General features: G+C 36.2%; 3 protein-coding genes across 4 annotated transcripts; all 3 read right to left on the bottom strand.

Moving 5' to 3' along the window:
- Positions 1–509: 509 nt before the first annotated feature.
- On the bottom strand, positions 510–5,545 carry jpt1a (Jupiter microtubule associated homolog 1a). The gene is made up of 5 exons (XM_077198973.1): positions 5,361–5,545; positions 3,799–3,938; positions 2,629–2,735; positions 2,451–2,478; positions 510–1,690 (listed from the first exon to the last, which is right to left on the bottom strand). The coding sequence occupies exons 1-5, from the start codon at positions 5,477–5,479 to the stop codon at positions 1,545–1,547; spliced, it is 540 nt and encodes a 179-aa protein (XP_077055088.1). The 5' UTR covers positions 5,480–5,545; the 3' UTR covers positions 510–1,544.
- A 778-nt stretch (positions 5,546–6,323) lies between these two features.
- Positions 6,324–9,811, bottom strand: sumo2a (small ubiquitin like modifier 2a). Its single transcript, XM_077198972.1, has 4 exons — positions 9,712–9,811; positions 7,371–7,499; positions 6,904–6,975; positions 6,324–6,810 (listed from the first exon to the last, which is right to left on the bottom strand). Exons 1-4 carry the CDS (start codon positions 9,730–9,732, stop codon positions 6,748–6,750), a joined length of 285 nt encoding a protein of 94 aa, XP_077055087.1. The 5' UTR covers positions 9,733–9,811; the 3' UTR covers positions 6,324–6,747.
- A 133-nt stretch (positions 9,812–9,944) lies between these two features.
- Positions 9,945–22,467, bottom strand: gga3a (golgi associated, gamma adaptin ear containing, ARF binding protein 3a). 2 transcript variants are annotated; one of them, XM_077198970.1, is made up of 17 exons: positions 22,328–22,467; positions 21,446–21,530; positions 20,933–21,008; positions 20,744–20,842; positions 20,460–20,583; positions 20,249–20,346; positions 19,434–19,514; positions 18,367–18,504; positions 18,204–18,285; positions 17,986–18,096; positions 17,580–17,822; positions 16,445–16,530; positions 16,147–16,310; positions 15,527–15,783; positions 15,234–15,403; positions 14,142–14,252; positions 9,945–11,039 (listed from the first exon to the last, which is right to left on the bottom strand). In XM_077198970.1, exons 1-17 carry the CDS (start codon positions 22,365–22,367, stop codon positions 10,929–10,931), a joined length of 2,076 nt encoding a protein of 691 aa, XP_077055085.1. In that variant the 5' UTR covers positions 22,368–22,467; the 3' UTR covers positions 9,945–10,928. The 2 variants fall into 2 exon arrangements, with proteins under 2 accessions (XP_077055085.1, XP_077055086.1); XM_077198971.1 differs by having other exon boundaries at positions 15,527–15,780.
- Between the last annotated feature and the right edge of the window lie 3,345 nt (positions 22,468–25,812).

The following is a 25,812-nucleotide window of genomic DNA, read 5'->3' as shown; positions in this document are numbered from 1 at the left end:
CAGAAAGACTAAAATTAGTGTATACCATTCTTTTTATGATTTATGAGTACATCAGGTGTTATAGGAAGTGTCCCCAGTTCCGGCTGACCTAATTTATGCAGCCTAATAATCATTTAACTGATTTGAATAATAGGAATGTACTGTTCCATGTGTATGACAGGTTGAAGAGATATGTTTTTAATCTAGATTTAAATTGACAGAGTGTGTCTTCTTCCCAGACAATGTTTGGAAGACTGTTCCAAAGTTAAGGTGCTAAATAGGAAAATTATCTAGCAGTCGATTTTGATATTCTAGGTATTATCAACTGGCCAGAATTTTGAGATTGCAATAGACGTGAAGGACTATAATGCGTTAAGAGCTCACTCAAGTACTGGGGAGCTAAACTATTAGTGCTTTGTAAGTAATCGGCAATATTTTAAAATGGAGAATTAGAAGAATAACTGGTAAGGTGTTTACTTGGGTTGGACGGCAGTGACGTTTGTAGCTATAGTCAGGACAACACAGACAAAGACATGTCTTCTTTTTATTTGAGAAAAGCTCATGTACATAAAAAAAAAAAATGAACACTCTATTACACACTTCCTCCAAGAAGTCAAAGAACAATACAGCACCTTTTTGGCATACGTCAAAAATAACAAGGCAATAACTTTCAATCTTTTTGGAGAATATGGAATACTTGATGATTAGATAAAATGGCTTTACATTGTGGCTGTTGTTTGTATTTTTGTACATATTTTATAACTTTATGTTTTGTAACAAACACAAATAAATAATAGCTTGCTCACATGCACCTTTTCTGGCACAGAAAATTCACTGTAGTGACTAGAAGGTAATACAGTATTTCATTGCACTCTCATGTTGTTGCTCTGTCAACTCTAACCACACAACCTGAATATACAGGCAATGATTTAATATGTAACTGTTAAACCTCATTGCGTTTATGTTGTTCTTTTGTAAACATCTCTTCAGCGATCAGTATATCAGTGTTAATTTTTTTTTTCTTTACAACTACAAATGTTTCAGTTTTTTTTTTATTTGCAGTGATGGATGTGAAAATGTGTGTTTTAACCAGCAGGTCTGAGGCACCACAAATTGGGCACCACAGTTCATAAAGTGCTGACAAAACTTAATACATAAAAAGGGAGACAAACACTGAATCAGGGAGACATTTCTGAGGCTTATGTGAATGAAGTTTAACCTCCTAAATGGTAATGTTGAGAACTTTGATGGCGAAGTTTGGCCTAGGGTTTGTAGTATCTGAGAGTAGCAGTGCATACACAGGATTTGTTTTTCCTAAGGGGTCTTTTAGTCGACGCAAGACTGAGAGACCAACACTCGACACATTCAAAAACATTCTTTGAATGAATCACAGCTCAGAGATTTGTGGCACGCCTCTCTGACTAAATTGTCCTGATCTGAATCAGTTCTTTGTGGCTTATGAATACAGTTATGCAGAGGATGAGCACTGAATACAGAACAGCACATTTACTCTGAGATGCTCGTTTCACATAGGCCCAGATCTTATCCTTAAGTGCAGCAAATCTTTAGCCTAAGACCAGAGAAGATTTGCCCCCTGGTGGGTTTCTACGACCAGAAGGAAGCCCAGCTGCGGGCTGCTGTGTTGCAGAGAGGCAAGGTGGAGCTGGTGTGTCATGCTGCTCCTGAACAGCCTTAGATTCTTCTGTGCTATCTGTGAACATAATAATGAAAAGAAATACTAATGAATTATCAGATAATTTTATAACATTTCAATAATAATAAATGGAAAGAAATAAAGCTATTATGTAAAGCTATTATATTTTTGCCACATTTTCAGTTACTCTCACCCTTGTGAGACAGTGAAAGTAAGACAAATGTGTCAATGACAAATCAATATTTTAATGATTTTTATAAAATCTAGCTTAAAACACATAAGCCAAATTACTCTTGCTAATTATACTGGTTTCATACAGTTTTGAAAAACCTTTATATATTTTTCAAGTTTAAATTTAATGACTCTAAAAATGTATAAAACAAACAAAAAAAGTTTCTACAAAATGTCTTTAAACCTTGAATACATATGCAGACCTGTAATCTTATTCATTATTTTAAAATAAAATATTCTATAATTTATCATGTAATATTATAGTTAAGATGTTATTTTTGTGTATGTAACACACCACACTACATGCACAACTTGATATTACAACCTGAACTAACCTTGCCATTAAGTCTTGTCATAAAAATATTTAATTATTGGATATTTTAAGATTTTTAAGGCCAGAACTTTGATTTGCTGGACAAACGCTTAATGCATTATGATTGTACCCCGACATTTTATACTTAATGCCTTCCAAAAAATTCTCAAAATGAAACCAATTAAACACATGCTCATAATAGGTTCACATAATTTTTTTTTATTAAAAAAGGTGTCAATGATGAAAAGTTATGTGGATGGTTATAAAACTTACCAACATTGACTGAGTCTTCATCACCATTCTGTGCAAAAATAAAGCATATTCTCAGTAATAGATTAAAAAAAAAAACATTTAAAATTCATGCAACCACTTTGAAGTCAGTCTGAACTTCAATCCAAGGTCACAAGTTTGTTTTCCCTCGTTAATGACTGAACTTGTCTCTATATCTTACCACAGGTACATTGTCGAGTGTGGTGCTACTTTGGCTGACTGGTTGAGCAGTGCATCTTCTGAGCGGGGCAGACGGCTCTCCACACAACACACCAGTAGGCTTTCCACCTTTCAAACAAATGAGAACTGTAAAAGTATCTGTGCATTGATCTCATAAACAATAGAGAATACTTGCAACCCCGACATACAAGTTGTATTTTATTGCATAAAAATATGTTTAAGAGCATATTAAGTATTTTAAGAGATTTAAGAACAAAATAATGATCGGTAAAGAAGTGACATTAGTTATCATTTGTAAACTGTTTTAAGGTGCAGTATGTAATATTGACAGCTAGCAGGTGAAAGGGTTACTGCAGTCCAAATTCAAAACAATGGAGAGAGTTGTTTCTCCCGCCCCCCTCCTCCTCATGACTCAATGCTCATGCTAGTTGCCAGATTGAGGGACACACAACAGGAATGAGCGCATCGACAATTGAAGGCAACGAGCCTCACACTGTAAATTGATGAGTTGGTTAATCCACGTTTTGATTTGCCTCTGGACATAGATCTTTTTAGATGGATGCTCAGGCTTTTTAGGTCGGGTATATTCTGAAATCTCTGACCCAGTTTGTTTGCTGGCTTCCATGGCTGCATTAGGTTGTGTTTCACGGCAAACTGGCAACCCGGATGTCGAAATACTATTGGGTAAATTGGCAACGGTCGGGATCACAAAGACCAAAACAAAAACGGACATTCCGACATGGCGCACACATTTCAGGGTAGAATAACTGGCTGATATATTGTTTATCGGAGAAACAAGTATGTGAACTTAGCATGTTTCCTAAATATCTGTATTTTTATGCTTTAGTATGGTCAAAAAAATGACACGCAACACCTTAGCATGTTTTTAAATGTGGAACTGAAACACATTCAGCATTTGGTTGCTCATTATCACACATGCTAAAGTGAGTCACATTTAGTTATTGTTGCTTCCACCAGCAGCTTATGTCTGAAACAAAAAAAATCACATTTAAAGCAGTGCATACTCATCAAACCATGATTTTAATATTTCTTATTTTCTCTAAGGTTTAGTCATATCAAATGCAAGAGAATAGCAAGTGGATAACACTGCTTAGAATACTATTAAAAAGTAAAAGACGAGACATGAATCATTATTAAGAAAAATCAGCACCTGGTGGATTGTTCCTCCGATGGGCATGCGGGTCCTCGGGTTCAGCAAATATACTAGATGCCATTTTGTGTTTTTTCACAGATTTGTCTTCATCGTTGCCAAAGCAGATGTTTGAACCTCCACCTGGTGGACGCAGTACTCTGGGATGGAAAACAAAGAAACATTAAAAAATATGTTGTCATAAATAAAACTTTTTTAACCGATCAGTGATCACTAACTGGCTTGTCTTTATGCACATTGTTTACTTTTATTTTAAAAGGTCATTTTTTTTGTCTGTGCATGTTTTTTGGTGGATTACTTTTATTTTTGGATTAGCTTTTATTTTTGATTTCTTAAGTGTTTGTTTTGTCACATAATGTAGGCTACATACCCCAACATCGCAAAAAGGTGTTGTGGGCAACATCAATCCAAAAAAATGATTGACCCATGAGGGTCACATAAAACAGAATAAAACAACTTAGAATGTTGAGTAAAATTAAGTGACTACGTTGAGTTCGCCTTTATGAAAGAAAATAAACCTTGTGGCTTTATAAAGATATTTGTTTTATGAAAATGTAGGAATTTGTGCAGATGTAAGATGTAAATATTCCTAACTGCACATTCATTATTTGATTGAATTTGATTTATTCTTACTTTAATTATATTCTGTAGCCTAAATGAAAAAAAAATCATATTGTTCTTATTCATGCCAAGAAAGCTTGAAGCTGAGCTGATATTATCGTCTGATAGTAAGCATGCTGAAATAAATCTCACTCAAAATCCTTCCACCAGTCCGACTGAAAACGTGATTAGTGATAGACGTCATTAGTGCATTCAGTTAATGAAACGATAATTCGGATACAACAGGGAGCGTAGGCTAATATAATTCTTTACTACAGCAGCTGAACCGCACCCAACCTTAACCACACACGCGCGCGCCCAAGCATCCTCGTAGACGGAAAGCGTGGTGAGGGACTCTTTTCAGATGTAGCCTACGTACTACGGATACAGTGCAGTAAATACGATGTTTTAATAACTCAACAATTATGGCATTAATTGTGTGGCTGTCCTTTTGAAGATACTGCAGTAAGAGGCCGTTTCCCAAAGCCCAGCGAGTTGCCTATAGACAGAATGTTGGAGCGTTATTGCCTATTATAAGACTTGGAAAGTGCAAAATGCTGGTGTCTCTCCAAGAAAGCTGTCTAGATAGGCTAACAAGATTCAGACACTGCCAGGGGGATGCACATTAGTAGCATACAATAAAACAGGCATTTATAAACTAAAATCCTGCCTTGAAGGTCTTTTTAAAATTCAATACACTTTCCCTTTGAGCTACGGTACCATTTTATCCCCAAAACGCAATATTTGTACCGAAGATGGTGCTCATTCTCATCAGCATCGCCATCCGTTTTTAAACCAATATCGTTCGGCTGTAGAATAATTTTGTCTTTTGTCAGTGATATTACATCTCATATAACGTCCTGAGATACCATTAGCCAGTATAAGCTTTAATAATTTGCTGTTTGCTACAACCTAAACCGTTTGAGTATTATTATCTTCCTATAAACATCATCTATCAGCACCTGGAGCTGCTCCTCCCGGTCGGATCCATGCCTTGATAAGTGGTGGTGGTTGTCATCTGGAACACTCTCAGCTTCTGTTCACGGCTTTTCCCACAATATATTCGACAGATTATTGTCATCAAGCCACAAAGAGCGTCTCCTGCTCAGGTCATCAGTCTCTAGTGCTGAATCTGCGCTCCGGTACACGCCCATTAGACGCGATTAATACTGCACTTCTGCAGATCAACCACTGGAGCGGCGCCGGAGAGCAAATAGTTGTGTAAAAATACAGTTGGTGTCATAAATTTAGATTAAAACCTGTCGACATTTGAGGGACTCCTGCAAAACTATAGCCTACAGAAGTTGCAAGCAAACCATGACTTATTCTTAGTAATCAGGGTAAATTGTAGCTATTTGTTCTATTTATATTTTGTCTGTGAAATATTTAAGCTTCTAGAGGCCAGTTTTAAATGAAAAAATATATATATATATACAGTATATTTGAACTTAAATATTAAATTACCCATCTCCTATTTGTGTTGCTTTTTTTTGAGGATCTCTAAGTATTTACACCATTAGAATAGTTATGAGTCCCTCAATTGCTTCAATGAAAAGATGGATCTCAAACTCAGTCACTGCTGGAAAGGGTTTATATGCAGAAGATGCTAGAAAACCAAATGTGCCAGATTCTTCTGAAAAACAGTGGGCAGTTTAACTGCTCAGGACTAACAGTGGACTCGAGCAACTATCACAAAAAAAGGTTTAAAGTATTAAGAATTGTGTTTGTACACTTTTTAAGTCTTATTTCGCTTTTTTGTCTTGACTACGTAAACACTTGTTTTGTGAAATGATGTTATTTTGTAGATTCTACAAGGTGTGTTTGTAAACCACAACTATCTAAATAAAAGAAGAGTGGAAACAACTATGTTGCTATTTCTTTTAAATGTAATAATGAAGTTAAGAAAAAGAAAAAAAAGCCTCAAGTGGTTTTGTAAAACATTTTTATTCCAACACAAAATCTTATCAACATTTCAATTCACAACACAAGTCACTAAATAAAATTTGCCTGAGTACAAAAGAGAAATACATCAACATATATAAAATTTTTATAAAAAGTCCAATGGCTCTGAGCAAACAAAACAGTATTTTAGAACTGACACTGACCAAAGTTCTATATACCAAGTCTGATGACTGATCAAAAGCATTTTAGTCGTAACACTCTTAGGTCAACATCTGATGAAATATATCAGCGTTTACACAAATATATTTTGAGAAAGCCATTCATCTGATTTGGGAGAGCTGATGGGCATTTTAGAGCACAAGTTTTGGCAAGGTGGAATGAGGTCAGCCTATTAAAAAAATGCAGGGGACAGAGGAGGACATGGTGATGGAGGGCAGAGGTGGTTATTTACATCAGGCCCCCAGTCTGTTGCTGAAACACATCAATCGTATCCTCATCCTCCATTTCCAACTGCAAATAGATTAAAAATGAAAGAAAGACTATAAACTATATGAATACTTCACGCATGGTGACATCCAGAACTGGTCATATCAGTGACTATACCTGAGCTGGTGTGTCAGTCTCATTAATTGGCTGCCCATCAAACCGGAACCGAATCTGACGCATTGATAGTCCCTGTGAACAGATCAAATGTAGACTTGACTGCTTGAGAAGCAGGCATTAGACGCATAAATCCAAGTGGAATATGGTGGAGAAAAGGCCCTGTCAATATCAGGTTGATTGGGACACTTTCTTGCCATTGAGATGACTGGGTAAAATTGTCCCAATCAGGGTGATGGAAACATAACTATTGGTTGCAGATGCATACTGTATGTATTTGCAACCAATAGCTATGTTTCCGTCACCCTTATACAGATGAGATTTATATCCAACTTATAACCAATTATTTCCAGACAGTCACATCTTTACCCATCTCTTAGTGGCAATTATGGACAACCTTAAAGAAATGATGATTGTTTCTGTAAGGGAAGGTAAATTATGCAGTTGAATGCAAATAAAATAAATTTTACCTGTCTCTCACAATATGCTTTCATCAGTTTGTTGAGGGGTGTGTGCCTCTTGATTTTGAACTGAACCACTGAGCCATCCTGCCCAGCCACTTTCAGATTGATGTGGTCATTCTCTGTTTTTACACCCTCCTGAAATGAAAAGTTAAATACAGATATCATAAATAGACATCAAAAGCTAATTAAATACATGCTTGGCCAAAATTATGTAGTGGACTATCATCTTGGAATCATGTCAGGAACAAAAACAACCACAAACAAATTCAGTTCAATAAAAGGGTTTACAAAGCTTATAAATGACAAAACAAGTTCTTTCACTTATCTAAAATAACATACTGTCTTCCAAAGTCTAAACTATTAGACATTATGGCCTGATTTCACAGACAGGGCTTAGATTAAGCCAGGATTAGTCCTTATCTTAATTAGAACATTTAAGTAGCCTTTATAAATGTGCCTCAGAGAAAAAACAAAAACATTACTGGTTGAAACAAAACAATGGCATTAACATTTTTAGATATGCGCATTTTAAGATACACAAGTTGCTTTCAGTCAAAACAGCTCAAACATGCATTTTAGTCTTGGACTGAGCTTAAGCCTTGTCTGCGAGAACCGAGGGTTGTATTGAACAACGGAACAGCAATAAAACAAAATAAATGTGACACCACACTACAGACAATGTGACCATTTTCTTTTATTACAGATTTTAAATTAAGTGATGTGTAGAGCAGTGCTTCGCAAACATGTCTTAGGGACCCCCACCGACCATTGCACATTTTGTACATCTCGCTCAGTCACACTTCATTCAAGTCTCTAGTCTCTACTACTGAACTGATGCGTTGATTTAGATGCGGCAAGCCCTATGTGGGAATAACTTTATAAGGGTAGATGGAGTAATGTAATTTTCCCACAGGACGTCTGTAATATTAATGGCCAATTCACACGGTATAAGATATCTCAGTAAAACTAGCAGAAGTGGGAAGGGTAACTCGATTTACACATCACCGTCAACCTCCTGTTGTCTATGGCACGCCATTTTAACATTTAATCATTCAAACCTACTAGTCTCTATTTTCATGCTACTAGTCCTTATTTATTAGATACTAGTGCTTATTCATTAGTTATTAATACTTATTCACTAGATTCTAGTGCTTATTAAATTGGTACTAGTACTTAATCATTAGATACTAGTACTTATTCATTAGTTACTAGTACGTATTAAATGGATACTAGTACTTATTTATTAGATAATAGTACTTATTTTGATAGTGACTAGTAAAAAAATTATTTTATTTGCCATTGACTTCTATGGGGATCTGTCATTCAGATATCAACTATTCAGTTCTGACTAGTATGCATTCCAATTGTGACTAGTACATAATATATTAGATACTAGTAGTTATTCATTACGTACTAATACTTATTTTTTTAGATACTAGTACCTATTACTAGATACTAGTATTTATTCAATAAATACTAGTACTAAGTCATTAGATACTAGTACCAATTAAATAGATACTAGTATCTATTAAATAGATACTTGTACTAATTCATTAGCTACTAGTATTTATTAATTAGATGCTAGTACCTATTAATAAGATACTTTTATCTGAATGGTGTGGAAAACACTTGAGTTTAGCATTAACGTACCTGAGGTAATTTTTCCGGACCTTTATACTTAAGGTAAAAGTCGCCGTAATCTGTACTGACATGGTACGTGATTATTATTACTGAGATGGCACAATCGGACGGGGGACTAAAATCACAGAGAAGCTCTGCTGAAGTATTACTTTACCCCACCTCTCCATGTTAAACTAACGTTAGCCCCGTCCGAATAGGTCTTTAGATGAGGGCGACACGAAAAATGAGCAGTGGCTGGGGCTCTCCAGTAACGTTAAAGGTTTGAAAAGCACCTATTTCCAATGTGACACGCACACCCCACTACTTTTTTAAATTTTATTGTCAAAAAATAAAAGTCTGACGATACAGAATTAAATAAACAAATAAGACAAAACGGACTTCGACAACGCGTTTGTTATAGGCTAAATCCACGCTGCTAATTCGCGAGTCCAGAGTTTTGCGCGCGAACAGTCAGTGAGCTCGTGGGAAACGGCAGTGCTTTATAGGTTTTGTCTTAAAGTTACCACTTGTATGATGTGCGAGGCACATTAGCGAACTGGATAATTAGCGCGTTAGCTTTATGGAATTCCATCACCATTTCACAAAGAAACTGAATAAATGAACAATAAATGAGAGTAAAATAAACTTTTAAAAAAACAAACACTAATCATATAACAAAGAATTGTCGTGCTTACAAGAACATTTATAAAGAGCCCTGCACACGCACCTTTGGCTTCTCGTCTGCCATGACTGCCTCTGCCTCTCACGAACGCGCGTAATGTCGCCGGAAATGACGGCAATTTAAAGGGCCCACTTCCGGAATCCCATTACCCTCATCCTCCCCTTGATTTGACAAAATCAGGAATATCCCCATTTAAGCATTTAAGCAGCAAAGCTGAGTGTGATTGATTTGACAAAACCAACAGCAACCAATACTGATAGACACAGTATACCACATCGTTCAAAACAATATATTTATTTGTCTTTAAAAGAGTCTACATAATGTTAAATTGTAGATTTAACTGAGACTAAAAAGAACAGTATCATTGGAATACTTGTGAAGCTCAAAATAATTTACAAGTCAAATTAATAATCATTAGAATAGGCTGCTGGACACATCCAGTACAACAAAATAATACTGAGACATCTGCAAAACAAAAGCCATACAAAAGGCACACACACACATCTTTTAAAAGTCAAATTTTATAATATAAATAATTGCATCTGTAATAACCCTAAAATGAAGTGTAAAACATCAAAACCAGCCTCCTGTCCAATTACACACACACAAAAATAAAGAAAATCGGGCAACTCTCTGCATTTTGGCAGTTCCTTCCAGTTGTGTAAAAAAGGAAATAAAGTGAAACTTTACATCCAAAAACATAGAAGTCAAGTATGCTTTGCACACTCTTTTTCCCTCCACACTTCCCTCTGTGAATTACTGCTATCTGCTGAGTTTCTGCTAAATGACGTAAGACAAAGTAAACTTAGCTTTAAACCAGTGAGGCCAGCCATGTCAAACACCAAGAATCTGATTAACAGTAATGAAATAAATATGTAAAACTCAGAAATAACATCAATAAAATTCACATAAACACTAACACAACTGGTGCATCACATCACAGGACAGAGATTAAAGGATAGAAAAACTGTAACCTGTCCAGTAATCTGTATGAGCTGAATTGTCAAGTGGTGGCTAACAATAAAGTGACCCATTACTAAAAGCAACATGCTTATGTTAATGAACACAGAACCTAATGAGTACCTAAGACCAGCATATCAAGACATCTGGGGGATTACTCACAGATTGGGATTTATAAATGTAACATCCAGTGTGTCAAAGGTAAAAGTCCTGGACATAACACATCTTTGAGAGTCTGTTGAAGGCTCATTGATGCAAACCGTGTTTTCCATTTCTCTACATGAGTAATAGTGCTTACACAGCTATAAATGACCCCATCTTTCCACTGGAGGGAACTTGTCTATCTCTCCAGACTCCGTGACCTGTCGATCTCCAAGGATGAATGTCAGCTTGTATCTCATTCTCACTTTCTCCTGCAAAACACACACGTAAAATTATTTACACAGTCATTGAGTTCATCATAGAAATTTTATCATGTAAATATATTTATAATTTATTTTTATGGCCACAAGTAAAACACAATCTAATAAGTAATATTGCAAGGATTAGCATTGTAGTCATTCTCGAAATATGGTGACAAACATGACAATTGACTTTTCAGTGATGAAACATTTCAAATGTTCAAGAAATTCTATATAAAAGCATTTTATAACCTAACCTGTTTTCAGCAATAGAAAATGGTGCGACTCTATATTGCTTTGTACAATAAAAAAACACAACAAAAAACCAAAAACCCTTGTCCTCAGTTATTGACAAAGATGAAGAGGAAACAAAAAGACTATCTTTATTCACAATGCAAAATACTCAGGGGATCAAAGGAACAACATAGAAGCGCAAATTGCGTAAATCATAGACGATTAACACCCAACCAAAAATCGACACAACTCAGAGCTTAAATAGACAAGGGAATGGTAATTAAAGGTGGGGTACGTGATTCTCTTTTTTGTCCATTTTTTCAAAATAACTTGAAATCCTATTCCTAACCCACTTACAGCCACTGAGTTAGAAGCACTGAAATAATAATTAAGCAATTTAATCATCTGTGGAACGGGCAGGACTCGAAAAACTCCAGCCAATCATTTCCAAGACCACCTAGAATCATTGGACAGTAAGTTTGTCAATCAAACGGTCGTACCACACACCCCTTCCCCCAGCAAGCGTGACCCCCTTCGTGCCCATACTCAAAGCTTGTTACGCATGCGCATTTCGTCAGTAAAGCCGGTTCCATGATTAGTAGTAAATCGGCATTACAATCTCTCGCGCATCTGCTTTTTATACTATATAGTAGGCAAAAAGAGTATGTGACAAAAGGAGTATGGCCGAATTCACAGTACTCATAGAAGAGTAGGCAAAAAGTACCCGGATCACCTACTTCCGGTCGGATTCTGAAGTGTGCATACGATGTACAATTTACTATCCCGTGAGGCCACAAAAGGGGATTTATAAATGTCAGTGAAGCCACGTAACTAACGCTGGTAGGTCACATGATACTGACAGCATGGCGGATGCAGTACATCCAAATTACATTCATACTACACACATTCATACTATAAAGATGTACTTTTTTTAGCGGTTGTGAAGGAATTACTTATTCAAAATAAGTCAACTAAAACTGAACATGACTGTGACGGTGGCAGTTTTTTTACCACCACGGTGGTAATGGACCAACTACCGGCGGTGGAGCGGTGGTTGGGGGGGTCGTTTTGAAAAAAAAAAAAAATTCCACACAAAGACTCGTCATATAGCCTACCGCTCTGCGCTTTGAGAGGGATCAGGGAAGTGGCATGTGGGACACGAGCAGGAAAGAGACCATCGATCTCTTTTCTGATATCTTCATGTTTTCTACTTGTTGTAAAAAGTATGAAGAGCGAATTTTATCTTCCACAAGGGCAAGGCATTTAGGCTGTTTGATTTTGCGCTGCTAGAGAAATGTGTGAAACGCGCTTTACAAATATACTTGCCTTACCATGTCTAATAAAAAACACAAACGGTGTTAAAAAGAATTTGACGTGCAAGTAAAAATGTAGGCTATCTGTCCTACAGCTTTTTTCTACTTTACCACAGTAAAGAATACGAATATAATAGGCCTAATTAAAATCGAACCAAGGAAGAAACGTTTATAATCCCCTTCGAAAATGGGTGAGACGTGAGTGAAGATTTGGGAAAAGAAACAAAAGATTCCATGCAGGGATGAGTCACGATTTTTGAATATTCGATTAGTTGATTTAATTCTAGAATATCTAATAGGTTGCGCGATGTTTTCGGGTGCTGATGAGGTGGTGACGTGTTCATGTAACCAGAGGGTGACGCTGTCAAATATAGCAAGGAGACATTTTATTTGTTGATTAAAGGTGCTCTAAGCGAGGTCACGCGTTTTTTAGGCCAAAACATTTTTTGTCACATACAGCAAACATCTCCTCACTATCCGCTAGCTGCCTGTCCCCTGAACACACTGTAAAAAAACACGGTCTCTGCAGACACCCCAGGCTCCACAAACGGCAACAAAAACAAACTTGGCTAACCTGCACCACAAAACATAACAAACTGTTCCAGCCAATGACCGACAAGAACGATTTGGGAGGGGTTAGTGTGCGGATGAGGGAGGGTCTAGCTAGCCTCCGTTTTGTTTGACAATACTTTAAACGTCAACAAGAAGAGACGTCACTCGACATCACTTAGAGCACCTTTAAACTAGTGTTTTCTGTATAAGCGTCGGCTGCAAAGTATAAGTTGACGATGCTGACTCGTCATCTTCGCAGTGAACGCGCGTATAGAGAGAAATGCACATTTCATACGGATTAGCCTACATAAGCAAAGAGTAGGCAAGTCCGTTTCGTTTCGTTTTGAATTGTTTTTAATTCATTAGAGTAGACAATTCAAGCTTTCTATATGGAATATTGTTAAATTTGCTGATAATCGGGTGACCAGATCGCAAACCAGAATTCAAAGCAGACAAAGCTTAAATTTATGGGCTCACGCACATCTCTCACATTTGTCACGAATCCAAATGTTTCCATGGCTGTGATGTAACATTTAATTGAATAAATAACCAATTATTTCTTTTGTAAACAAAGCTTTATGCTTCACTCCTGTCATAATATTCATTTTAAATAGCATAAAAATAAAAATAAATTGTTTTGGCGGACCACCGCCAGTCCTACTCAGCCACCGCGGTGGTGCGGTTGTCAAGTTTATCGGCACAGCCAGTTAGGCATTAGTGTACAAGTCTAACAAGTCTGGAAAAAAAACTAAACAAAAAAAACCAAACCAATATAATTTATAATATGAATTTATTTTATAAATGTGATGCTAATGGTGAGTCAATTGTCTATTGGTGTACCTACCAAACCATATTTTGGACAAATTGAGGATGTCTATTTATAAAAAGTTGAATTTGTTTCTTTTAAGGTTAAGTTATAGTATTTATAACTTTCTGTTTATAAAAATAATATAAGTTTATGGAATGTCCTCATTTAGATAGACAAGCATATGTGTATGTGTGTGTCTTTCTTCACCTTCAGTGGGCTAGCCAGGAGCATGATCTGAGTGATAGAACTGGGGGGCATGAAGGGGTTAAAGGGAACCATTTCTGTTCCAGAAGGGGGCTGCAGCTTCACTCTCATAGACTGTCAATTACAAATCACAGAGGTAAAAGTCAAAAATGCATTAATGCATTTTGCCGTTTTGAATAGCTTTTGGTTTCAGATGGTTTTGATTAAAGGGATAGTTCACCCAAAAATGAAAATTCTGTAAGTATTTACTCACCTTCATGTTGTTCCAACCTCGTAAGACCTTCGTTCATCTTCGGAAGACGATATTTTTGATTAAATCTGAGAGCTGCTTCACTCCTCCATAGGCTTCTTAAGGGATTGAAGCTCACCAGCCCCTAAAAGTTATTAAAGATATCGTTAAAATAGTCCAAGTGACTACAGTGACTCAATCTTAATTTTATCAAACGATGAGAATACTTTGTGCGCAAAAAATAAATAAATAACGACTTTATTTCAACTATTCGTTTCCTTCTCTGTGGGCCTCGAGTCAGTTCACTAGTGATATAGCACAGTTCTTCTGTTGTTGTACGTCACACGCATCACACACATGACCAGCGTCAGCCAATAGTGAGCCTACGTGTGACGTAGCTCTACGCTATCACACTACGTTAACTGACTAGAGTCCCAACAAGAAGGAAATTAATAGTTGAAATAAAGGCGTTATTTTTTTAAAAATTTTGGCACACAAAAAGTATTCTTGTCGCTTGATAAACTTAAGATTGAGCCACTGTAGTCACTTGGACTATTTTAACGATATGTTTAATAACTTTTTGGGCCTGGCAAGTTTCAATCCCTTAGAAGCCTATGGACTAGTATGGAGGAGTGATCCAGCTCTCAGATTTCATCAAAAATAACTTAATTCGTGTTCCGAAGATGAACGAAGGTCTTACGAGATTGGAACAACATGAGGGTGAGTAAATACTGACAGAATTTTCATTTTTGGGTGAACTAACCGTTTAAGTAAAAAACGCTTGTGTATCGCAAAAAAATAAATGTCTACTTTTAGGTTCCATATACTTTCAGAAGAATATTAAAAAGACATTTCATGCCTCTCACCTTTGGCACAGCTGCCTGAAGCACTACATTCCTCACTAACAATGGTGCGGTGTTCAACATCGACACCACAATCACAAGAACATCAGGGCGTCCAGGTGGATGGTCAGTAGCAAAGTGCAACAACACACGAACACCATCCTTATCGTAAGCTGTCACTGGACCCTCTTTACCTGTGAAAACATAAAGGGAAAAACATACAGTTCTAAGCCTTACCATAACAGGCAAGTCAATAAGTCTAGAATAACTGCTACTGTATAGATTTCACAGCATCCGTATTCATTTATAGGCCTTACTTGGTTTAATGGCTTCCAGTGGAACGAAGACAGTGTTTAGAGAGATGTCCGAGCCTGAGGGACTGGTGGCTAATGTTGGAGACAGGGATCTGAAGAGAGGGCTGTCTGGGTCGAAGCTCTGAGGTTTGGCAGAGGATACAGCAGAAGGCACTGGTGTTATTCCAGCAGGAAAACTGAATGTGGTTAATGCAGGATGAAAGTTCTCTTCCCAAGCTCTAAGTTCTCTGCCGCCCGAGCTTGAATATTTGGACTGGCTGCTTAATATAGAAAAGAACAAACAATTAGTTGTACTTAAAAGGAACGAGACACTTCACAAGCAGTTCTATGATCACAATAAAAGGCTCTAATAATAGAGTGTGCACATTCTGCCCCTTTCCTTCCTTCCTTCCTTCACTGTTTTAATGCTATTATTAAACTGCTTCATCTGTGAACAACTAACATTTACCAATGGCATCAATCCTCTCTAGAATATATTTGGAAAAAAAACCTTCATTTTCAGCAGCCATTACTTCAGTGTCACATAATCTGTGAGAAATAATTCCAATATGTAATAAATAAAAATAATAAATATGTTTTTTTAGTTTTTTTTTTAAAGAAATTGCTACTTATTCTCTCACTACCTATTAGCCTTGTCCAGGTTCAGCATGGCAAAGTCTTTACTGCCCTGTTGGAGGGAGTTTTCAAAGCTTGTGACTGAGGTAGCTTCAGAGGTAGGTGGCACTGTTGAGATTAGAGGATTTAATGGAGCAGAGCTGAAGAGGAGGTCAATCACTGGTTTAGAAGTCTGTCATTACAACAAAAAAAAACATTTATGGGTAACGTTAGATATCAAACATTTAAATGCAGACTCTCTAGGCACATCTTTAATTCATTATACATTTAAATTATATATAGATTACAGCACTCTTGTAATCTTACTTGTGAGGAAATCCACTGATTGCTTTGAGCTTCTTTTGTATTCTTTTCTGCTGACTTCTTTGATTTTGAGTCCAGACTACCAAGACCTGAAAAATAGTCAGTTAACACCAAGAGTGTTAAACACTGAGATTACCTTAAAATGGATGACTCTTACTTATTGAATTTTAACCCAATCCTATAGAAAATTGTATTAGATTATACATAATACTTACACTCCCATACAAAGATTTGAGGTCAGTAAGATTTTTGTTTGCAAAGGCTGTATTTATTTGATTATTTGACAGTAAAAAAAGAGTGATTTTTTTCCCCTGTAAAAAGGCACAGCTCAATATTCAGCAGCCATTATATGAGTCTTCAATGTTACATGATCCAAACAAAATCATTCTAATATGCTGATTTGGTGCTCAAGAAACTTTTCTCTCTTCTTTTTTTTATTCTTTCTCTTATTATTGAAAAATGATTGTGCTGCTTAATGTGGAAAGTGTGGAAATATTGGCCTAAAAATTTTTAACAGTGGTGTATTCCATTTTATATTAACCCCTTAAGCCCTGAAGAGTTGTTTTTTCTGAGTGACATACACAAAAGTAAAGACTCATAACTACAAAACTATAGCAAGGAGAGTCAAAAGGTAGGTATCGTTTGATAGAACACTTTTTAAATTTTTAGAAAATATAAATTACATTAGGAAATTCTCATGCTAAACAATGTAGCCTTGTTTAGTGCTGAAAACATTTATTTTCTATTTATCAGCAAATAACCGCATTGGAGTTAATCAAATTGGCTATATGCACTGTAAACTTCAGACTCTAGGCTTTTAAATGACACCTATTTTGTGTTGATCAAGGCAGTAGTTTAGAAAAATATGATTATTATTTTTTTCCTAGCTAGGGTTTTAGAGGGACTACTCAGCACTCATTAAGAGTTTTATCAAATTTAGTATTAAAAAGCTGAGTTTCTAAGCTTTAAAATGATACCTTTTTTTTGTTATTCCATTAAGTGGTTGCTTAGTAATTTGATTATGAATTTTTTTTGCGGGGGTGTACCGCCAGCAGTACACTTCGGGTTTGAGGGGTTAAATACATTCCCAAAAAAAATACACATCATACACTGCAAAATACTCTGAAGACATCTTTACCCAGTGAACCAAGTTCTTCATCCAGAAGAGAAAGACTGCTGGGAAGCTGGCTTGATGGAGGACTGATTTGGAAACTTGACGATCCAGAGGACGTGTTGGAAAAGGAAGGCCGAGCTGCAAGTGTGAGGAGGTCAGCACGAAGGGAATCCGAGTCCTGGGGTGGTGTCAAAACATGTTTGAGGGGTGAAGGAGACCCCAAGTCCAAATCAATCAAAATCTCAGAAGAGCTTCCATCATTGGGGTCTGTTCAGAAAAACAGAAAACAAACTCACATTGAACTGCATTTTCAGACTTGTAGTTTCACAAACCATGCAAAGCTCTTTGGATAATTCAGATACAGTATGCTAAATCTTTTTAAAAACATTTGAATGTGTAAATTGTAACAATTCTGGTACATAATACATACGTTTTGAGACTGTTGAACCTGGTATGTCAATCACAGTGGTCTGTCCTTCAACAATCTTTTTATACGAGTTGATTACACGTGAGAGATCATCACTAGCGTGTAAAATATCACCTGCACCAACGACCACAAATTACGTGTAAAGGAGAGGAAGTTATTTGGTTTTAATATATTATTGGATTAAAACCTAAAATGAGTTTTTATTTACTAATGTGTATTACCTAAGGCACTGTCATCATCCTCTGTCTCGGTGGCGAGTCTGAAGACAGCGGTTCGAAGTTTGTCACAGTCATTATAAAGATCCTATGAACATACAGTTGCACATGGTCAATTACGTACAAATGCAAGCTAAGTCTAGCAGTGACTGGATATAAAAGGGCTCACCGTTAGAAGTTCTTTATCCGCTTGTGTCGACTCATCTCTTTTGAAATGACTTAGCATCTCATTTAGGAGCTTCACACTGTTGTTAACCTCCTCTAGGGTGCTGGCACGATGGGAAGCTTTCTGTTGTATAGCCTCATCCTAAAATCAAAGTAAGAGTGCAGTAAGCCATTTAAAAAAATGCATATTAATTCTTGCAAGCACACCCATCAAGGGAGTAAACCAAAAGGTAATTACGCACATGTTAATGACTTGAATACACCACTTCTACCATGAGCATGCTTTTATTTTCTGAATTAAAATAAATTGATACTTTTTGGTATAATATTTTATTATTATTCCGGGTGCACTTTATTTTACAGTACGTGCACTTAAAGTGTACTTACCTAAGAAAGTACTGGTTAATATAAGGTAACTACATGGGTTTAAGTTGGGTTTAGGTGTAGGTTCAGGGTTAGTACCTAGTTATTACCCAGTTATTGTAATAACTATAATAAGTAGTCCATAGTATGTTTATGGGGAACAGAACTGTAAAATAAAGTGCGACCATTATTTCTTACAAAACTATATTTTAACAAAACTGCAAAATCCTGCTTAAAATAATCATGCACTCAACATGCAAACCCCCCCCCCCCCCCCCCCCCAACTTAAAATAGGAATTATATCACATCATAGTAGACCCTCACGGCTGTGTGTCTAGGTCAACAAATAATATCAGATTAATATCAGATTTTAATAATTAATTCATATCAAGGCTCTTAAAATATCTGATCATTTTACCTTTTTACGAAAAATGTCATGTGGTGCATCTACAAGAACATAATATATAATGTTTGCAAATACTTTTTGCACTGAATGAAATGACGGAAAGAAAATGTTATTACTTTTTCGTTTTTACAGTGTACATGACAGTCATTTTTAATTTGTTTAATGTGTTTTTCAAAACGACAACATAAATACAATTAGTACATTCCTAAAAAAAACTGGCTTTTTCAAAGATATTTGAAGGATTTACTTATTTGTCAGTGAAGTATTTTTATATAAAAAAGCACATATTATTCAAGCTTTACCTCTTTGACCATGCTCTTGATAATGCGGTTGGCTTCTTGAAGATCCTCAGGCTTTTTACTCTTAAGAAGTTCCGCAAGACGCTGCAACAAAATGATTATAGACAGAAAATGCTTTACAATTTTACAAAACAATTATCCTTAAAAGAATATTCTAGGTTCAATACAAGTAAAGCTCTGTCAGCAGCATTTGGACTAAAAAGGAGAACTAAAAGCATACAGTTTCATAAAAGGACTCCCATTGATTATTGTTAAAATGTCTTTTTATTTAAATAGTTTGAGCTGTTAAGTTGTTTAAATCAGCATTTTATGGTTTTGTGATTTACGGCCTTAAAGCCCAAAGTATACATCGGTTTTTAAGTGTATACGAGGGCCTGCGTACAGTAACGCAATTTTTGCCACCAGAATTGTACAGGACGATTTTTTGTAACCGTGCATAATTTGTATGCGCAGGTCACACATGCGAATTCAATTTGTTTAGCATTAATTTTATGTAACTTATTACAGAAAAGGTTAGTAAGTAACTTGATCAATCTAAAATCATATTAACACATGTTGTTTATGTCTTGTGGTAACACTATTGAAAAAATTTGCATTTTTACATTTACATTATGGATTCGCTGCATTCACTTCCTTTGTACGTGCCTCACTCAACCTAGACAGTGTAACTTTTGCTTTTTTAATATAAAGAAAACAAGGTACAAACAAACAATTTTCTGATTATCAATATTATGCTACAAATACGGTCAGTTGAGCCTAAATTGCACTGAACCTGAGAAACTTTCTTTAAGTTCTAATACTGTAATGTGTTTCTTCACCTTACTCTTTTCCTCATTATCAAACACTGGATTCTTGGGCTTTGGAGAGGGAACGAGGGTCTTGTCCACAGGAACCTCTGGGTCTTCTGTTACAATACCTAAGAAAGAATGTGACAAAGACTAAACAAGACAGTCTAGCAAAATTGGAAGACAGAAAACAAGTAGGTGAGATTCTTGTTAATGCAAATGTTTCTATTTGTGACGAAAGAACCTTGTATCTTCAGCATCTGATATGCCTCTGTGATCTTTGCCTCATCTGGTAAAGCAACTGACCAGCTGAAGAGCAACTCTATTACTTTAGTCTTCACTTGTTCAGATACTCTGTCTCCCAAATACTGCAGGATAAAAAAGGGCAAACTTATTATGGAGATATTGTGTCTATAATGGATGGTACCTAAAAAGTTGGACAAAAAAATCATGCAGGTTTTTAATAACTTGAAGGTGGGTAAACGATGACAGTTTTCATTTTTTTGTAGAAACAATCTTTTAACTTACCTTAGGTGAAACTACTTTAATGAGTTCATTTAAAAATCTAAATTTTCCAACTTCATTATGAAACCTCCTCCCACAATTCTTCATGCAGGCTTCTAAAACCTGTAAGAACAATCTGAATTTAGTTAGTCAGTCACTATATTAAACATACAATATTTGGTCAATTTTGGAGACTGAAAGAGATAAACTCACAGTTAGTGCTTGTAATGACTCCCATTCTTGTGGTGACTGGATTTTATGTGCTAATAATCTGACCGATATTTGTGGGCTGCAAGTTACAGACAATTCTCAAATCAGTGATTCGTAAGAACAAACACAAACTTAACAGTTTCTGTATACAGAATCATCCTAACTTAGAATCCTATATTTTCTGCTCAAGCCTGGAACAAAGTACACAGCTTTTGAAAATCTGAACAGATTTGAAAACAACAGGCATCATACATTTGCAGATGTTGTAAATGGTTACAGAGAAAAACTGGGCATCATACATTAAAGGACTGGCTCTGATTTTCAGCAACTAACATCGACTCCTCTCCAGACTGTAAACCGGGAGCAAAAGTCACGTAGTGTATTTGTAACCATGGTGATTTCACTTTGCAAATGGACATTTTTCAAGTCTCAGGTCAAGAATTATAATAAGATGCTTATATAATACAGCCTCAGATGCTCAAAAAGACATTTTCATGAAAGGTAAACAAAACATACCCTTCAAGTTCCTTGTTGATTTGGTCACAGAACCCAATGATGTACTCCCACTCCTCCTGTCTGTTTGACGGATTGGTGGCTTTGTCTAACAAGAAAAATCACTATTTTTGAATGAAAATTAATTATCTCTTATTTGTTACTATTGTTCTGCTAAACGTTTGAATTAACATATTTATTAAATAACAAATGTCATAATACATTTATGCACGTAGTAGACACTTTTTATCCAAATCAAGTCACTTTTCAATTCACATTTATATAGCATTTTATAAAATACAAAATCGTTTCAAAGCAGCCTCACAGTAATAAACGAGAAAACAACTTAATTTAGCTCAATTTAGTTTAGTGTTGATTCAATTCACCTCACTATGTCAGTGTCGCTAAGTTCATCGAAAATGAAACAACTTCAAAGGCAGATACTATTAGGCAAGGCACTTTTATAAGTGTAAACTATGCAACGTGGGAAGTTCAGGACAAAATGGTTGGTTTTCTACTTAAAATAGAACCTGTTTCAGAGCTAACAATAAAGAAGTGTAAAGTGACAGCTATTATAGACAACAGCCGTTCAAAAAGAGTTTAATTGATTGGTGAATGACAGAAGAGTTTGTTAATCACAACTGCCTACGTGTCTCAAAACCTAGACATTTAGGCGCATAACGCGTTGGAACCAAATATGCTGCCGACTTTGTATCAACGATACCCTAAAATGCTGGCGATGGGTCGGTCCATCCGACCTGTCAGTGTAAATATCACAGACACACCAAGACATGAGAAAACAACTGGTTACAAAAACCACCCGTATATGGCTGTTTTCTGTATCTTAAAGACTCTACACAGTGAAATTAAACCATATTCTCGTAATGTATTAGCATGAAAACTCACTTAGCCATGACTCCAGTGACTCTCCTTCCGGATCCGCCATGATCACACAGATGCATAACTGACGAGAAGGAACTACACAACAAGCCCGTCATGTGACATTCTCGTGCCTCTGTGTGAATCAGTGGCCTGTGGCCTTCCGAAAGGAAGCGAAGTTTTTTTTTTAAAGTAAATAATTAGTGATTAAATATTGTGTTCACAAATATATACCTCCCCCTATAGTAGTCATGAAACCAAATGTTTTCAACCCATTTATTTCATGATATAAGATATAATTTGTGGTATAAAACAATAATAAGGTATAGAAAATTGATTACTCGTGATTTATGTACCAGGGCCCGTAACCCTAAAAATTCTGAGAATCCTCTCAGAGAGCTCCTAACTTAACCTAAAAATTCCTTGCCAGGAGTTTTAGCTTAGAAGTGATTCCAGGGCCCGTATTCATAAAGAATCTTAATGCAAAGAGAAGCTCCTAGTGACAAAATTCTTAGAAATGTGGGCGTTTTCTCTTAAAATTAAAGAAAAAATCCTAGTAAAGAAAAAAGTAATTCAGAAAGCATCTTAACCCTTAAAAGAGGTCTTAAGTCAAAAAATTGTTAGGAGCACGGACGAGGACTTTTAAGAGGCTTAAGAGTTTCTTTAGCAGAGGAGAAAATGGCACAAAGACGTAGAGGGAGAAGAAATGTATCGCAGACAATAGATGACAGTGAGTTAATAAGACACTATAGATTAGATCGTGCAGGGAATATGTTTGTGACCGATTTTATTAGAGACACAATAACATCTCCGACACAGCGCAGGAATGGCGTAGTGCCAGAAATTAAATCACTACTGTACATTAAGATATTTGGCTGCTGGGAAAATGCATCAATGCATCAGTGATGATTTGGGTCTGTCACAACCTTCTGTAAGCAGAGTGATCACAAACAATTACAGCATTTGCTGTGTCTACAGCTTATTGTGTCGCAGTTCATTTTGTTTACACTGGACATTCCCACCTTGCAGGCTCAAAAAAATGCATTTATGAATATAGCATCTTCCGCACAAGCAGGGGGAATGAACCGTAAAAGTTTATTATTAACCGCTATAAGCTCCCACTTCTGCTTCTTTGCTGTGACACCCGGCCTGAATTTTCCTTTAAGGATGGCTTTGTGTTCATCCACTAACTGGGCTCACAGTAAACACTGTTCCTCTGTCCAGTTGAGCTTTCTTGTCCTTCTTGAGTAACCACCACTTAAATAGACAGTGGAACATTTTTTTGGATTTTCTAATCCAATCAAATACCTTATAGGAAATTAACAGTATGGTAAATAAAAAAAAGGATTTATATACACATATATAATGTGTGTGTGTGTGTGTGTGTGTGTGTGTGTGTGTGTGTGTGTGTGTGTGTGTGTGTGTGTGTGTGTGTGTGTGTGTTTCTGTGTGTGTGTGTGTGTGTGTGTGTGTGTGTGTGTGTGTGTGTGTGTGTGTGTGTGTGTGTGTGTGTGTGTGTGTGTGTGTGTGTGTGTGTGTGTGTGTGTGTGTGTGGTTTTTCCTTCTTGGACAACCAACCAATCACAGTCTTCAAAAGAGTGTGTCATACATAGCAACGGGGTCAGCCCCGCCTCCTCACTAAGATAAAACATTTTGTCTTTTCCTTACTCAGAGTTGCTCTCAGATCGGACCCGAATCGCTCTTAAGCTACTGCTCCTACGTAAAAGATTTTAAGCTAAATTAAGAGTTTTCTGAGAGGATTCTTAAAATCTTTATGAATATGGGCCCAGAACATTTTCAGTGAACTCTGAGCAAGGAATGGATGGAAAATCCTATCTTAGTGAGGAGGTGTGGTTGACCCCGTTGCTAGGTATGAGTCATCATTTCAAAAGCCGTGATTGGTTGATCCTACAAGTTTGATGAAAATGAACTTTTGGTGATAATGAGCAAAGGATGTACCCTCAAATCAATAAACATAATTATACACTCTAATCTTGTGCAGACTGTAATTGTAAATAATATTTCACATTCAAGAAAATATCTTGTAAATGAATAGTAAGCTGTAGGGTTATAGCCTAACATTAGAATCTAAAATATGTGGAAACTTAAGCTCATTACACCCTGTTCAAATAATGATTCGTGTCTTATTTGCTCATATTAATATCCTAGCTGGCATATTTTGTACTTTCACTCCCATATGGACCCCATTGAAAACAAGATGGCCTATCTCAAGGGGCTGTCCTTAATGAAGTAGAAATTGCAATATTACAACTTAGTGTGGTCTTAACGAGGGTAACACGGCTCAGCTTTTATCAATGTCTGTAGCGTCTCAATAATTCCCTGTCATCCAGTGTTTGCAGGACATCTCTCCTGCCTCCTCTGTTGGCCATTTTGTGCAGCTGCTTAGGGTAACTCCTAAGCAACTAAAAGTCCTCTTCCCTGCTCTTAGCAGATCTCGCCTTAGGAGCCCTTTTAAGCGCTAGGAATCTTGAGGAATAGCTTTTATATTAACTGGGATTTTCGTGTCACTTTTAGGGGAAATTCTAAGAAAATGTCATGACTCTGAGAATTTTCTTAGAATTTTTCCGCTAGGAGCCACTTTTTGCACAAAAATTCTTTAGGGATACGGGCCCAGGTCTGTGTGTGAATTTAAGATGTTGCCGGTTATGTGATTAAGTTTTCAAGTGATGTTATTAGTAGCAAATTGCTCTCGTCTGATTATATATGGGTTCAGAATAATACGAGTAATTCTTTTCATGTAAAGCTCTAATGAATTGAATGAAAGTAAGATATTTAGCGCTAGTTTAACAGTTAACCTTTAGATTTGAATTAATTAGTATTTGTACGTTTGTATAAATTGTATGTATATATATATATATAAAAAATTTTTTTTTTTTTTTTTAACTAAATCTTTACAACTACGGCCAGTGCGCTGATAGTTTAGTCATATCCGATTGATACTAATCTGGCACCATTTATAATAATCTTTCTGTACACCTAAAGACTTTGAAAATATTTAGAAAAGACTTTATAAGATTATCAGCTCACATCTAAAGACTTGGGTTCACAGTTTTTAATCTCAGACTAAAGACTTGCAATAATATCAAACATGTTTGATATGAAAGACTAGAGAAAGACTGGCATAAATCGGGTTGCAGACTGCAGATTATCACCTCACATTTAACGATCGAGACGACGGGAGTGCGCCGAGACTCCAGTAAGATTCCTAAAGACTGCCGGTCTTTAGTCTGGGACTGTGAAAATCCTTTGGTGTACGCCCGGCATTAGTAATAAATTACAATTTAGTAAAATTTGTGGTTTTAGTATTGTAAAACTATCAATTCAATTTAGGAAATGCGTATACCTTGGCTAAAGACAGACTTTTCAATTTCTCAAGTTCAGTTGTTTCATGATTTCAGTATTATAATCTTTTTTTATTTATTATTTTTATTATTATTACTATATCTAGCCCTGAATATATATAAAATTGTCTTTTTTATTTAGTTTTATTT

This window comes from Siphateles boraxobius, unplaced genomic scaffold (assembly GCF_051911475.1).
Source record: "Siphateles boraxobius isolate OS27281-9 unplaced genomic scaffold, OSU_SipBor_1 41, whole genome shotgun sequence".
Taxonomy (NCBI): Eukaryota; Metazoa; Chordata; class Actinopteri; order Cypriniformes; family Leuciscidae; genus Siphateles; species Siphateles boraxobius.
The sequence above is the reverse complement of the archived record's forward strand: the minus strand, read 5'-3'. Positions and strand labels throughout refer to the sequence as shown.